Here is a 15855-nt window from a genome sequence, read left to right as displayed (position 1 = left end):
TTCTGAAACCCAAAGATGCTTAATATGGTCCAAAGCGTTATACTTCGGAAGTTAAACAAATTAGATAAGGCAGTGGATGGCAAAGTACCAGATTTCACACATGAATATGTTTAAAATAGGTTATGGTGTTCATATCACTGACAATGAAATCATGTAGTATTTCAACTGTAATTTCCTAAAAAGTCAAATGCATTTTGGTGGAGGTTTTCATCTTATTTCTAATAGAGACATATTAAATATGACTCAAATGGAGCATATAAACAAGAGAACAAACGTGCAAAAACAAAACTGGTGTTCAAATAACAGATTTTATTTGTATGCATTATCCCGGAGAATTCTTCGGCTGCCAGGAATGAGCCGACTCCTTGCCACTGAAAACAGAATGGAATAATGTTGGTTACAGTTACTGGTTTCGTCTTTCCAAAAAGCATAAACCATGTGTGAAGCAAACATCTTATAACTCAATTTATATAAGTAAATGTTTCATTTACCATTTAGAAAAAGTGAACATAGAAATGAAAACAAATTTTCAAACAAACAATAAAAACAAACAAAAATACATACATTAACAACAATGAAGTTAAACAATAATTTGTTCCTACACTACTTCAGCTGCTTCAGAATAACAGCAGTGAAATATATAAGAGGACTGGTGGTAGATTTGGATGTTTTGCATTTGTTAAATATCATGTGTTTGTTCTCCAACATGGGACTACATCAGATGACATGAAGCCAAGTAACTGGAAGATATATACCATACTGGACAGGGCTCCCACTCCACCAACTTTCTGCTTTTCCCTATCAAGAGAAGAAAACAAATCTCTAATTTCGGAAAGACCAAACGCATATTAGCTATTTAGCAAACAATTGTGTTGGAAGTTTGTAAATCATAAAGCACACTCTATGCATTACTTTTATTCCCGTCTAACCTTTCTCATTCTTTCTTTTATTACACTACTGATGGGGAAAGTTTCTAGGCAAGTGTGGTAGGAGCAATCTGTGAACATCAAAGCAGGTTCCACATACAGTATTAGTCATATTAGAAATTAAATAAATACAACTATGAACACTTAAGTAGCAACCAGACGTGCACGATGAAAAGTGACCACACTGTTATCACTGGTCAAAAGTTACTGTATAGTGTATACATCATTGAAATGGAACAAAGCTGCTCTCAGTCCTAACATGGGATGCTTGTTTGAATGGCCATACCACTGCTGAGCCTGAGATGACCAAAGAAAATACTTCACTGCTGCTTCCTTTACTGCCTAGCATTCTCATCACCACCTTATCAACTATGACTGTATGTATTTTAGTCTAATTAGACAATTAAAGCCCTTTGGATTTTTGGATAATGTATCAGTTATAGTTATTAGTCACAATAAAGCATTGGTAACTCACTGAAGAAGCATCAATCACTGCGTTTACATGCACTTTGCTAAAGTACATGTCGATAGATTTATTAGAATACCAATCAATTCGACTCATGCAAATGTTTATTATCAGTCAAAATACTTAATACTGTTAATATACCTGACTTTTTCTTTTTGCGTCTAGGACCAAGTACTGTGTCCCTCACGGACCCTGTCCTTAAAGCTGTGGGTTGAAGAAGAAATATTACTATATACATACAGTACACCAAGTTAAGCTTAAACTCAAGTTTCAAAATACATCATCACATGATGCAATAGGTGTTAGGTACAGATATTTTTTTGTTATTGCGATTAAATTGAGGTTGATCTATGAAGTCTAGGTGTTTTGTTGTCTTGTCTATATAATTGACTCCATACTTTATGTGTAAGGAATAGTTTGATAAATATTAACATGTTGTGCTGTAACGTTAAATGAATTTAACTTTGATTGAAAAACCTAAGTTTATTCCCCGTATGTTCATTATGGGACAGTGTCGTCTCTAAATGCAGTTCTTGAGTATAAAGTTTAAATATGCTGCATGACGTTGTTGCATGAGCTGCTTCGAAGTTTACCCCTATGGTCAGGGATTGCTTTAGGTAGACCACAATATTAATGATATCAACCTCTCGTACAATATATGGACATGAGCCAAATCATTTTGATGTAATCGGCCTACTGCCCAACGCTACAATGTAAGACCCTTTCTGTGTGTAAACAAAATGACAGGAGTTTTATTTTGTGATTTATCAAATGTAAAGTAAGCCTGCTGTTGCTTTGCATTTTTGTGTGAAAAAGGTATAACCATATAGTAACCACATGTCTGTTCAGGAATGAAAGACTGTATTTTTCTAAACGTTTAATATTTATTTATATCCGAGTACCTAAGGATATACAAATACCCAAGTTCCTTTCATATTTATGAAGTTGTAGGTGAAATTGTTATTTAGATTAAGCTATTGTTGTTATTATTATTTACCTATTGGAACAATCATTATTCCCAAAGATGCAAGAATATTGTAGAAGCATGACTTGTCAACAAGTTACCTACAATAATGTTTTAGGAAAATATCGGAAAACACTCTTGATTTTATAAATATAAAAGCTGCAAATCTCAGAGAACAAATGTCACTGTGTGTGCTGTGTGCTCTGCATGTGTGACCATTAAAGAGGGTTTCATCCCTCCAATTCTATCTATCTATTTTATTACCTTGCCCCTCCGTGTTGGTAGCCTGCCTCACATCATCCCGCTGGGGCTGCTCCTCCTGCCCCACCTCTATGATGGTGCACTGCTTCACGGGGGGGGTCTTCAGCACCTCCACCTGCACGGTGCTTGTCTCTGGCATCTGGCTCTCTGTGGTCCATGCCTCCTGCCAGTTGTTTTCTGGTTCAGATGGGTCACAGGGTGTGAGGTTCAGCGTGACTGTCTCTTCCTCAGGATCTTCCGCAGAAATAAGAAATACAGCGTGCTTAAGGTATGTTTCCAGACAGGGTCGAAAAAATATTCTCTTCATGTCATAGGACTGTGTGCTGTCAAAGTTAATAGCAGAGAAATAGTGGTATTTATCCAGTCAACCATTTATGGTTTTGTTTTTGCGATATTATTCTTCCGATTTGTGTCTACACTCCATGTGATATGACATGTCAATTTGTCGGTAGACAATATATAGACGTGTGCATGTATGTTCCCTTACATTATTTACATCCACACATTTTGTTCAGAATTTATGAGACTGACGCAAACGTGTTTTGCATAAGTGCAATCAAATAAGTAGCAACTCGCTTTGGATAAAAACATAAATGTAATGTAAAGGGACCTCTGGATGCACTGGATAACTGCTTTTGTTTACAACCCGAGAAACATGACCTTAATACAGAACTGCCAAACTGAATATGTGGTCAACTGGGATCGTCTTCATGTATTGTGCTCTTACCATTAACCTCAAAATATTTCTCGCTTTTGGGCGTTGATAAAGGAAACCGTTTAGGAACGGTTTGCTAAAAGGAAATTGCTTAAGGGATGGCTCAAGCCTAAACATACACTTCAGTCATCAAACCTAACTACCTTGACATTAACAACTTTACAACTTTCAATTTGTATACAATGAATGTGCAAGTGGTAGCACAATACCCCAAAATGGTTTTTCAAATTCAAGTAAACTTGCCAAACTATTTCCTGATAAATAACAGTTAAATGTCCACAAGTCCCCTCTGCAGAGTAAGCCATGTCTCATTAGGCTACATACTCAGTGTTTAAAAATGTATTTATTGTATTTAGTTTGCTAAAATAATAAACAGTCAAATGTTGTCCATATCCCTAAATATTTTGCAATTACTTTCAACTTTTGTAATACTTTCCAGCTAAAGATAGTGACAGTTAACAGGTAGAAAGGATGTGTGTTAGTTGTCTCACAAAAATATAGTTTGCCAAACCCAAATAAATGGCTCGAATGACTGCTTTCTGGCTGTATCAAAGTAGAAAGTATAAATAGTGGATCAAGTTGTTGTCCCACAAGATTTGGATGGATTGAAAACAGTCGCTGTAAGTTGTTGTTAACTAAACTGACTTTATTAAATGAGTTGATCCAAACTCATTCCATATAACTGTGTTGGTTTTAAGGAAATGTTAAGCTCTCCATTGATACAAACATTTTGTGTACACAATACAGTGAACTGTGAAGATATAGTGCAAGCATCTCACCTTCACAAAGGTACTCATAAAAAGTGCCTATCTTGTCAAGGTAATCCTGCGCATAGGCGGTCAGTGTGCAGCGAGGGGTTAGGATTTCACATTTGACGTCCTTCTTCCTGGTCTCCTTGCCAAGAAGCAGCACTGGTTTAAAGCCAATGGCATGGAGTTTCTCAAGCTGTAATGACAAAATAATATATTTACTGTTTAAAGAAATGGAAAGGAAACATCAACAACAACAACAACAACAACAACAACAACAACAACAACAACAACTATATAACTACAACTATAACATTACTGATGACAGCATCTAGTTGTATGCCATTCATAAATCTAGATGCTGAGTTAAGCTTTTGCAGAATCATGTATTTACCAGGAAGGGTTAAACAGTAGAAGCAGAAAATATGTTATAGACAAACACAAAATACAAATAAATCAGTATCCTGAGTCCCAGTTCAAACCCTGATAATCTTAAAGTTAAAGTACAATAAGATACAAATGTGTGACCACTCAACAATTAAGAGTTAACACTTAAAATGAGTATTGCATAATTAAAAATGTAACACAATCCAAGCATAGCTTGACACTGTTGAAATTGAAATTGCGTGCTGCGATGTAAAACGTTCCCGTATGTTGTGGCTGCAGTCGTAAGAGTAATATAGAGTAGTAACATACAATTATGTAGTCTTATTAAAGGTAGGGTAGGTAAGTTTGAGAAACCGGCTCGAGATACACTTTTTTTTATATTCCATGGAATGCTCTTAACATCCCGATGGCAATGAATATCTGAAGTGCTTTCACAAAAAATCCATAAAATCTGTGGAAGCTGTAGTGCTGTAAAAAGTATGACCAATCATCTGAGCCGGCCCGGCTAAAATAACTGGATGGCCTACCTGCCTGTCAGCCTTCCATCTGTGCACAAACTTATCTCGTGCCCTCATTGGTCATGTGCGCGTTCGTGTGTGTTGGAGGAGGGCCTCTATAAGGAAGTGGCAGATTTTCTCCGGTTGTGTATTTTCAAATTCTAGCGATCTCGAGCTGGTTTCTCAAACTTACATACCCTACATTTAAGGTCTAAAAGTGTGTACATAAGCAAGAATAGAACAAAACATGGAAGTGAAGGAAGTGCTCTGTTTATTTAAATGTGAAAGTTAAATTAAATTAGTGTCCCTTGGCTGTGAAAGTTAAGATAAGAGTAGTTTTAAAATTGAAAGAAAAGAGAATATTAAATAACACCTTTGCAATAATATCTATATTTGAAGTTGATATCAAAGTGTATATTGGTTAATAAGATACAAACATCATTAAGAAATAAATGTATATAAAAACAACATTCAACTTTATCCTGGCCAAATATATTGGCAAACAGTCGGGTCCGTCTGTGTCAGTTCTTTGGTTTCAGCTTGGTGTGTCCGGGCCTTAAAGAGCAACTTCCAGGTTAAAGACACCTGTGAATAAATGTGTAGGAAAATGATGAATACACTAGATTTTCAAAAAAATATACAGAAATATACACTACAGTGACATCTGGCGTCGTTTTTGTAAGAAATGTTCACTTCCACATAAAAAAGCCTTGGCACGTGACCTCCCGCGTGTGACGTAACACGGGGGACACAAGGGGGAGAGCGGCCGGTGTAACGTATTAATAAACATGGATCCCAATGCTATTTTTGACACAGAAGACACAGAAGAAGTTGAACATGAATATTCAAATGCATATGACGGACCACAACCTTATAATTATGAGCCTGCTAGGCGTCCAAGAGACCAGGAGCAGCCAAGGATTAGAAGAAATAACGGCCATCGGAGAGAAATTGATCTGTGGTGTGAGGAGAACCAGTGGAGAACTGGGCAGCTATCTTGGTGAGTGACCGGCGTTAGCTACAGAATGTTAGCTAACGTCACATCACAACATTGTAAAGTTAGCTATCATATATCAGGCTATAACTAAAGTAGCATTGATAATATAGTAACGTTACTGGCAGGACTGTTGATACTGATCCATAACAGAAACTAATGCGCAAGTATCAGCCGTATCTCGCGTTACCTAATGCAACTCCACACTACGGTGCTGTGTACCGGAGGAGAGACGCGAGATACGGCTGATACTTGACGATCTGGCGGAGAAAGGTTGTGGAGCCTCCGTTGATATGTCGTTGTAAATGGCTTGATGGAAAGCAGGTGTGTAGTCGGGGAGGGTGCACAGCTGATTGCAGCAGGTGAATGGAGGTTGAGCCGGGAGCCAGGAGTGACAGCCACCACGCACACACAAACAACACAGACAGGGGGAAACAAACAAACACAAAGGAGACGGCTGGAGCAGTACAGCCACCACAGCGTTACCTAATGCAACTCCACACTATGTCTTAGGTGCCATGTACCGGAGGGGAGAGAGAGAGAGCAGCGAAGGAGGGGGGGAGAGAGAAGTAATACGGTTTCCTGATCAAGCTGTGGAGAGTAGGCTATGTGCTGCAGGGAGGTGGATGCACAACGCACCCAGGAACGAACGCTAGCTCCGGTCCTTTTTACTGTGGACTCGATGTCCTGACAGGCTGGTATTTGTGCAACCTGCACAAACACAATACTGCAACATGATTACAAATGGTGAAATACAATGTAAAACTACTGAAAGCAATTCTAGAACCCTGAAGGCAAGAGAGACTGAAACGAGTCAAGGGAAGCTTATAAAAGTTAACAACATTTAATTACACAAAATATAGGGTGGTGTACAAAATGAAATGTGCGAGTGGAGGCGCTCTCCACATCCGACCGGTCAGTTCAGGTCAGGGGGTCGAAGAGGTCAATTCTTGGCTTGCTCTTCCTGTTGTCATCTGAGGTCTTCTCCTATTGGCCGGCGTTGTCGGGGGGCGGGTCCAATGCAATTCCTGCCTTTTTCTGTAGCTAAATTGCATCATTCTAGCGTCTGTGGTTATTTAAACATTCCCTGCTACACATTATTCAGCGTCAATAAATGAGTGCTAATCCCAGTGTGCTCAGTGTACAACATCACATGTCATTTCACCTTGGTTCAAGGTTTGAAATCGTATGATTCCGCCAGATGCTAAATGCTAACCGGAAGTGACGAATTTTCAGAATAAAAGTGTTAAGCTAATAGTGAGAACTTCCGGTTTTTCAGAATAAAACTGATTTAAATCAAATAGTGTATTTAATTCAAATTACGCCATATCAACATTGATTTTAAATTTGTAACACTACCGAAAAATACCAGCTCCTTAAAACATAACCGCTCTACTCAACGCAACTCTACTATGCCCGCGGTCAGAGAGCGGAGATGTGTCCCCTGTGTGATGTAATATGACGCGTTTGACGTATGACCTTAAAAAAAAGCAGTTTTTAAGCAGAGCTCAAAATTGCTCCTTTCCCTCTGAATTCCTGCCCTTATGTCTCGTAAAACATATCAAATCCTGCATTCACTTTTTTGATTGTAATTTTCAAGCAAATTTAAGCATAAATAAAAACCTGCAAGATGCTCTTTAACATACAGTAAAAAGTGTACATACCAAGACAATGGCTTCATCCTTGATGGAAGCAATGTTGTGGTTCTTCTTCCGCCCTGACACCCAACCCCCTCGCTTCTCATCAAACCTCTTGAGCTTCTTCTCAAGGCGCGGCTTTTTTTGGCTGCTCCTTAAGGCAATGTGCACAGATCTTCTGTGCACAAAATAAAATGTTCTGACAGAAGGGACATGTCTTTTTTGTAGACCCACCTGGCATGATTAACACGGGATTACAAACAAACAGACAGACTGACAAACACAGGAAAGTAGAGAAGTACACAGAATAGATAGAAGGGTGAATAAAGAAATAGATGATAGATATAAGAGAGCTAGATAGGGAGATAGGTTGAGTTTGGCTCTTAAAAGTGCCGTTGGTTTTATGATGGTGTAGATCAGTGTATGGGTTTGTGGTGTGGGTACAGGAGCTGCAGGAGAGAACAGAAAAAGTGAATTATGTAGTGAGACTAGCTTTTTTAAATGCACATTGTGACGGTTTAACTACTTTAGACAGACTGAGTTCATTTACGTGTTTCCTGTTTCATACGCGTAACAAGCACATGGACGTGGACTATGCCCCTCCCCCCAAACATATATTAAAATGTCGGCCAGCGTTATTACTGTCATGTGTAAAACAAAAGCGATTAAGATAACGTATAACTCACACTTTAACACCGACGTATGTAGCCGTAATTTGGACAAATATTTTTCACACACCACTTATGAGCTTATATAAATGTAGCTAAACTAGTTTAAGCTTATGTTGAACGTGAGCTAGCTAGCTAGCCGCCCGCAAGAATAATTTCACATTAATGTTGCTTTGCTGATTATGGCGAAAGCATTTCTCAGACTTAGAACAGTTCATTATGTATGATGATCCATGCGAGTAAAGGCTTAAAAAAAAGCCCCAATTATTAAATCTAAGCAAAACATGTATCAGACTTTAGTGACCCAACTTAGTTTGTCAGAGGATGGATCGCAATGCCGGTGGCAGCGGTCTTTGGCCAATAGGTGGCGCTCTGAATGATGTAATTTCCTGTACTTATTATACAATAAAATATTAATACATTTCCTATATTTTGACACAATAACTCTTTAATAACCTAAGTAGCCTATGGACAAAAACAAAAAAGTATATATTGCCTTGAAAAGTTGAAACATCTAGCATGATAATAATAAATAAAAAATAATGATATCTTAAACCAAAATAAATAAAATGGAAAATTAACCGACAACAACAATTTAACATAAATAAAACAAGGATTAAAACAAGGATAAGTTTGACTCAATGTTGTGTAAAGTACCCGTTATGGTTAAAAAAATATATATTTTATTTTTATTGTTTGAAAATAATACAGCTTCCGGCTTCCCGAGACACGAAGAGGAGACACAAACAATTATTCCACTTGAAATGCGTTTAAACTGTGTCAGAGAGATGTTTAATCGGTTCATTTTAATTGGTTAATAATTGGTTTTTAATACTGGCAACTTCAAAAAAAAATGGGGGTGGGTGGGGGGGGCGGGGCGGCGTTGGATCCAGTTTCGATTCCGTAACCTTGGCGCACTGCCACTCCAACATCCAATCCTGACTTGAAGTTTAATCACGGGGACTGTAGTCCTAAACGATAGCTGGGGATTATGTGTAGTGTAGTGTCTTCGGCCATCCTAAACTCGATGATGCTCGAAATGTCCCTTATAGGCCTACGTCTGTTTCCGGTTATTTTTATTTTGAAATTCAGTTCCTGAAGTACGGCAAAAGTATCAGAGATTATAGAATCAAACAAATAAAAACAAGGATAATTGTGTGTTATTGTTGACTTAATAACAGTGTGTTATTTTGAAAAGAATAACAAATTAGAAGGAAAAATGAGCCCCATTTATTTTCCTCACAGACAGCAACAAAAGTCCGAAATGATACGATTTTAAATAAAAGCAATAATCGTGGCTTGATATTGAGTAAGAACATGTTTTTATGAACCACACAGCTTCCGGTCTTCCTATAACACGTAATGCCGTGAGACTACCAATAGAAATACATTGCTTTTAAAATCGTGCTTATATCGGAAAAATAATGTATTGAAGTCAATGGGGAGAGAAAGATTATCTTTCGATCCCGTTTGAATTGTGCCACGAATTACACATATGATGTTTGTCAATTTAAAAGATAATTTTGCAAGTCAAACAAATTAAAATGTGTCGTAAAACTGTGAAGTTACACATTTCTTTGTGTGAAGCGCTCAATGAACTACAACTCTGGTCTTGTACACGTCACCAACACCAAGATGGCCGTCACGTTGGTACATTTCACCTCTTTCTTTCAGAATGAGGCGAAAAGTATTAAAAGAGGTGAAAATCACTACAAGTCTGGGCATGTTGAGAGCTGTACATACGAAAAAGGGGAGTTAGTCGGTTCCGTAAGAGCGAGCATGCGGGACCGGCTTTACAAGGTTTCGGTGAGTAACACGAGTGTAATGTGTAACGTTAATGTCAGCTAGGTAACATTAGCTAACAAGGTACACTCTCGTGTTTTGTTTTAGTTGCTCTTCGAGAACGAGCAAGAGGTACTATTACTGGTATGATAACAACCTGGTACAAAGCACACAGGCATCTTGTTAAAGTAAGTAAGTACAGTAAGTAAATGTATTTTTAGCTATCTGGAGGGAATACATCAGTTATGACAGCACTTACGCGACTCTGGGATTTGTAGTCTTTCTAGTTGCGTATTTTTCATAGTCTTATATTTCAACAGTTTTAAGACAAACTTTGAATTTTTTGACATGGAAATGATTTTTTAAGATTGACAAACAACATCTGTGTAATTCATGGCACAATTCAAACGGGATCAAAAGATAAGTTTTCTCTCTCCATTGACTTCAATGTATTATTTTTTCGGAATAAGGTCCCATGATGCGGAAGTAAGTGGGCGTGACTTCGCCACTCTATAGCTTAGCAGCCCCAAAAACGTTTACCCATTTAAATAGGCGTGGTAGATACCTTGTTTGTTTTAAACATCATAAATACACAAACAACAATGCGTACTTACAGGTTGTGTACCCGAATCTCCCGCTGGTCCAAACAAAGCAAAGCATCGTCCTTCAGTGTCCTACGCTGTACATATCCGGTATGAATCGCTGCAATGTTTGCGAAGCTTTGGTCCATGAAATGCCGCGCACACAGTACAATACCGGCTCGAACATCTGTTAACAATAAATGTCAACCACTGACTTCGTCGTGGTTCTTCCCTCGGTAAGGCATACATTGAAGATTTCCCCTCACAAGACAGGAAACAGACCCTCGTTGGCATGACTGGATACAGTTTTGAACCGAACCTGAGCGTCCAGTTCGGCTGGCAGAGGGCGCGGCCATAGCTCTGGGCGTGGCTAGTGGGTATCCCTACGAAGCAATACCCAGGAAGAAAACATTGGAAAATGAGAAATCTCCAACGATGCGTTTTGGGGAGGTATTTTCTGTGTTAGAGTTTTACTCCCTACAGGGTGTACTTTGAGGGTTTTTGACTCTGCAGACCGTTTACATAGATAAAAACCTTCATAACACACAAGGGTAATAACCGGAAAAGCATGACATGGCACCTTTAAAGCATGAAGACATGTCACAGTAGAGACACTTGATAGCTTGATAGCTAGCCATGGCTCTTTCCCCACCCTCGGGTGCTATTTCCTGCTCTAACTGTCTCATGTTTGGTTACTCCCCTACCTCCTTTACTGGTACCGATACATGTGTTAAATGTAGTACAGTTGTTAGGTTGGAGGCGGGAATCATAGCCATAGAAGCCCGGCTCGGCATCTTAGAAAATAACTCAGCTACAGTAAAGCCCATGTTAGCCGGTGCGGACCGGCAAAAGGTAGCTCCTCTTAACCGTCCCCCGGCAACTCCCGAGCAACAGGGAGAATGGGTGACTGGTCAGAAGGGGCATAACGCGAAACCCGCAGGTCCCCACCAACCCGTTCACGTATCTAACAGATATTCCCCACTCAGCGAGACACCCGCTGAGAAGCCAACTCTGGTTATTGGTAGCTCTATTATGAGACACGTGAATTTAGAGACCGAAGCGTCCACAGTCACATGCATTCCGGGGGCCAGAGCGGGCGACGTTGAGGCGCATCTTAGACTGCTGGCTAAAAATAAACGTAAATACAGTAGGATTGTTATTCACGTCGGTGGTAATGATGTTCGTTTACGCCAATCAGAATGCACCAAACTTAATGTGGCGTCGGTGTGTAGTTATGCTAAAACAATGTCGGACACCGTAATCTTCTCTTGTCCCCTCCCCAATCTGATCAATGATGACATGTATAGCCGCATGTCATCATTTCAGCGCTGGTTGTCTTGGTGGTGCCCAGCAAACAATGTGGGCTTCGTGAATAATTGGACAGCCTTCTGGGGAAAACCTGGTCTGATTAAGAGAGACGGCATTCATCCTACTTTGGAAGGTGCAAATCTCATTTCGGCAAACATTTCAGGGCTCTGTGGACTTAATCCATGACAAACTGGAGTTGAGACCAGGAGGCAGAGTCGCAGTTTTACACGCTTCTCTGCGCTCTCTCCTAGGCAGTCATCCATAGGAATCCCGAACCCAATAAAATACCCAATATTAACGGTGTGTGTGTCTGCCCAAGGACAATTTAAGGTAAAACCTAATAGAGGTGTCATACATAATAACCTAATAAAAGTAAATGTAACAACTACTACAGTGCAACAAAACAGGAAGATTAAATGTGATCTCTTAAACATAAGATCTCTAGCATCTAAAGCAATACTGGTAAATGATTTAATATCAGATTATAATATTGATATATGCTGTCTCACTGAAACTTGGTTGAGACATGAAGAATATGTCAGCATGAATGAGGCCACTCCACCCAGCCATATCAATACTCATATTGCCCGAGGCACGGGCCGAGGAGGTGGAGTTGCAGCAATCTTTGACTCAAGTTTACTTATCAATACTAAACAAAAATTAAATTATACCTCCTTTGAAAGCCTCATTTTCAGTCTTACGCATCCGACCTGGAAAACTTTGCAGCCAATCTTATTTGTTACAGTGTACCGTGCACCAGGTCCTTATTCAGAATTTTTATCAGAATTCTCTGAGTTTTTATCAGCTTTGGTACTTAAAACAGATAAAGTAATTATCGTAGGTGACTTTAATATTCATGTTGACGATGATAAAAATAGCCTTACTGTTGCATTTAACTATATTAGATTCTGTTGGTTTCTGTCAGAGTGTAAATAAACCAACCCACTGCTATAATCACACTCTTGACCTTGTTCTGACTTATGGTATTGAAATTGAGCAACTATTAGTCGAACCGCATAATCCTGCTTTATCCGACCATTTCTTAGTAACTTTTGAAGTACTGTTACTAGACTACAAAGCATTAGCCAAAAGCTCCTGCAGCAGAAACCTATCTGTTAGTGCTATAGCCAAATTTAAGGAAGAGATTCCACCAATACTTAACTCGATAGCATGTCTGCATGTAGGGGAGGAAACTTATACAAAATGTACACCACCCCAAATTGATCATGTTGTTGATAGTGCTACAGATGCGCTGCGAATAAAATTAGACTCTGTTGCTCCTTTGAAAAAGAAGAAAATAAAACAACATAGATTAGCTCCATGGCATAATGCCGAAACCCGCAAAATAAAGCAAAAGTCGAGACAACTTGAAAGGATATGGCGTTCCACTAAACTTGAAGAATCTCGTTTAATTTGGCATATTACTCTCAATGAATATAAAAAAGCACTGCGTAAAGCGAGAGCAGCATACTACTCTTCATTAATAGATGAGAATAAGAATAATGCAAGATTTCTTTTCAGCACTGTAGCCAGGCTGACAGAGAGCCACAGCTCGACTGAGCCTTCTATTCCCATAGCACTCAGTAGTAATGATTTTATGTGCTTTTTTAACGATAAAATCGTTACTCTTAGAAACAAAATCAATGACCTCTTGCCTTTGACCAGTATAGTGTTATCAACAGCTCCCGGAAACGTAAGTTCTAATATTACACTAGATAGTAAACTAGAATGCTTTTCAGCCATAAACCTTGAACAATTAAATTAAATGATTCTCTCTTCTAAACCATCAACGTGTATCTTAGACCCGATTCCAACTAAGCTGTTAAAATAAGTTTTTCCATTAATTAGCACTTCTTTATTAAATATTATGAATATGTCTTTATTATCAGGCTATGTTCCACAATCATTCAAAGTAGCAGTGATAAAACCGCTTCTTAAAAAGCACAACCTCGATCCAGAGGTTTTAGCCAACTATAGACCTATTTCTAATCTTCCGTTCCTCTCAAAAATTCTTGAGAAAGCAGTCGCAAAACAGCTGTGTGATTACTTAAAAAACTATGATTTATTTGAAGATTTTCAGTCTGGCTTTAGAACACAACATAGCACAGAGACAGCTCTGGTTAAAGTCACAAATGACATTCTAATAGCCTCTGACAAGGGACTTGTCTCTATTCTTGTCTTGCTCGATCTTAGTGCTGCATTTGATACTATCGACCATGATATCCTATTGCAAAGACTAGAGCACTTAGTTGGCATACAGGGAACTGCTTTAGGCTGGTTTAGGTCCTATCTATCTGAACGCTCTCAGTTTGTACGTGTCAACGATGAATCTTCCATGCAAACCAAAGTTAGCCATGGAGTGCCACAGGGCTCAGTGCTTGGACCTATTTTGTTCACCCTATATATGCTTCCGTTAGGCAATATTATAAGGAATCATTCTGTAAACTTGTATTGTTATGCGGATGATACTCAACTATATTTATCAATCAAGCCTGATGAAATTAATCATCTAAATAAAATTCAAGACTGCCTCAAGGACTTAAAAACGTGGATGACCTTACATTTTTGATGTTAAACAGGACCAAAACTGAAGTTATTGTACTTGGCCCGAAGAATCTACGAAACAAATTATCTAAAGATATATTAACTATGGATTGCATTAATTTGGCCTCCAGGCAGACTGTAAGGAATCTTGGTGTTATATTTGATCAGGATTTATCCTTTAACACCCACATAAAATCAATTTCAAGGACCGCCTACTTCCATCTACGTAACATTGCAACAATCAGGCATATCTTGCCTCAAAACGATGCAGAGAAACTAGTCCATGCATTTGTTACTTCAAGGCTGGATTATTGTAACTCCTTATTATCAGGGTGTACCAAGAAGTCAGTCAAGTCGCTTCAGCTGATTCAAAATGCTGCAGCTCGTGTACTAACCAGAGTTAGGAAAAGGGACCACATTACTCCTGTTCTGGCTGCCTTACACTGGCTCCCTATAGAACACAGGATAGAAATTAAAATTCTTCTTCTCGCCTACAAAGCCCTTAATGGGCAGGCGCCATCTTACCTTAAAGAACTCATTATACCCTATTGTCCTACTAGGGCATTGCGTTCCAAGAATGCAGGGTTGTTGGTTGTTCCTAGAGTCTCTAAAAGTACAATGGGAGCCAGAGCCTTTTCTTATCAAGCTCCACTTTTGTGGAATCAGCTTCCAGTTTGTGTTCGGACGGCAGACACCCTATCCGTTTTTAAGAGTGCGCTTAAGACCTTCCTTTTTGATAAAGCTTATAGTTAGGGCTGATTAGATTCAGCCCCTAGTTTTTCTGATATAGGCTTAGTTTGTCGGGGGACATCTTACTTCTTCCTTCTCTCTGTCTATACCTGTGTACTCTCATGTTCCGATTAACCCAGCTTCCCCAAATGTCTTTCTTTTTGGTGTCTATATACGCCGGGATCCGGAGTCATGGATGATCCTGCGGTCCTGTGTCATGGATTACGAGTCCTGGATCTTGAGTCGTGGCTGTGGTCCTGGATCATAAGTCCTGGATGGATATACTCTTGGATTCATCTTCCTATTATACACACATGCATTTCCAAACATTTGGACTACCTATGTTGCAAATGTATTATCTTTTCAATTTATACACGGCATCTATTGCACGTCTGTCAGTCCTGGGAGAGGGATCCCTCCTCTGTTGCTCTCCCTGAGGTTTCTCCCATTTTTCCCTTTAAACTGTGGGTTTTCTCTGGAAGTTTTTCCTTGTACGATGTGAGGGTCTAAGGACAGAGGGTGTCGTATTGTCATACTGATATTCTGTACAAACTGTGAAGTCCACTGAGACAAATGTAACATTTGTGATATTGGGCTACATAAATAAACATTGATTGATTGATTGATTGAATGGATCCTCGCAGATG

At 39.1% G+C, this 15855-nt stretch overlaps 1 protein-coding gene across 1 annotated transcript in view; it reads right to left on the bottom strand.

Moving 5' to 3' along the window:
- Positions 1-296: 296 nt before the first annotated feature.
- The window catches only part of LOC307038811 (uncharacterized protein), a gene marked incomplete at its 5' end in the record, with an annotated part of 71043 nt that continues 55484 nt past the window's right edge, over positions 297-15855 (bottom strand). The window contains 7 exons of the mRNA XM_079680488.1: positions 297-371; positions 756-798; positions 930-997; positions 1534-1596; positions 2621-2851; positions 4112-4277; positions 7624-7830. Of these exons, the coding sequence (XP_079536614.1) occupies positions 310-371; positions 756-798; positions 930-997; positions 1534-1596; positions 2621-2851; positions 4112-4277; positions 7624-7830 (840 nt within the window). The 3' untranslated portion in view covers positions 297-309. The remainder of the gene's footprint in view (positions 372-755; positions 799-929; positions 998-1533; positions 1597-2620; positions 2852-4111; positions 4278-7623; positions 7831-15855) is intronic.

The sequence above is a fragment of the Notothenia rossii genome (genome assembly GCF_949606895.1).
Source record: "Notothenia rossii genome assembly, chromosome: 5".
Taxonomy (NCBI): Eukaryota; Metazoa; Chordata; class Actinopteri; order Perciformes; family Nototheniidae; genus Notothenia; species Notothenia rossii.
The sequence above is the reverse complement of the archived record's forward strand: the minus strand, read 5'-3'. Positions and strand labels throughout refer to the sequence as shown.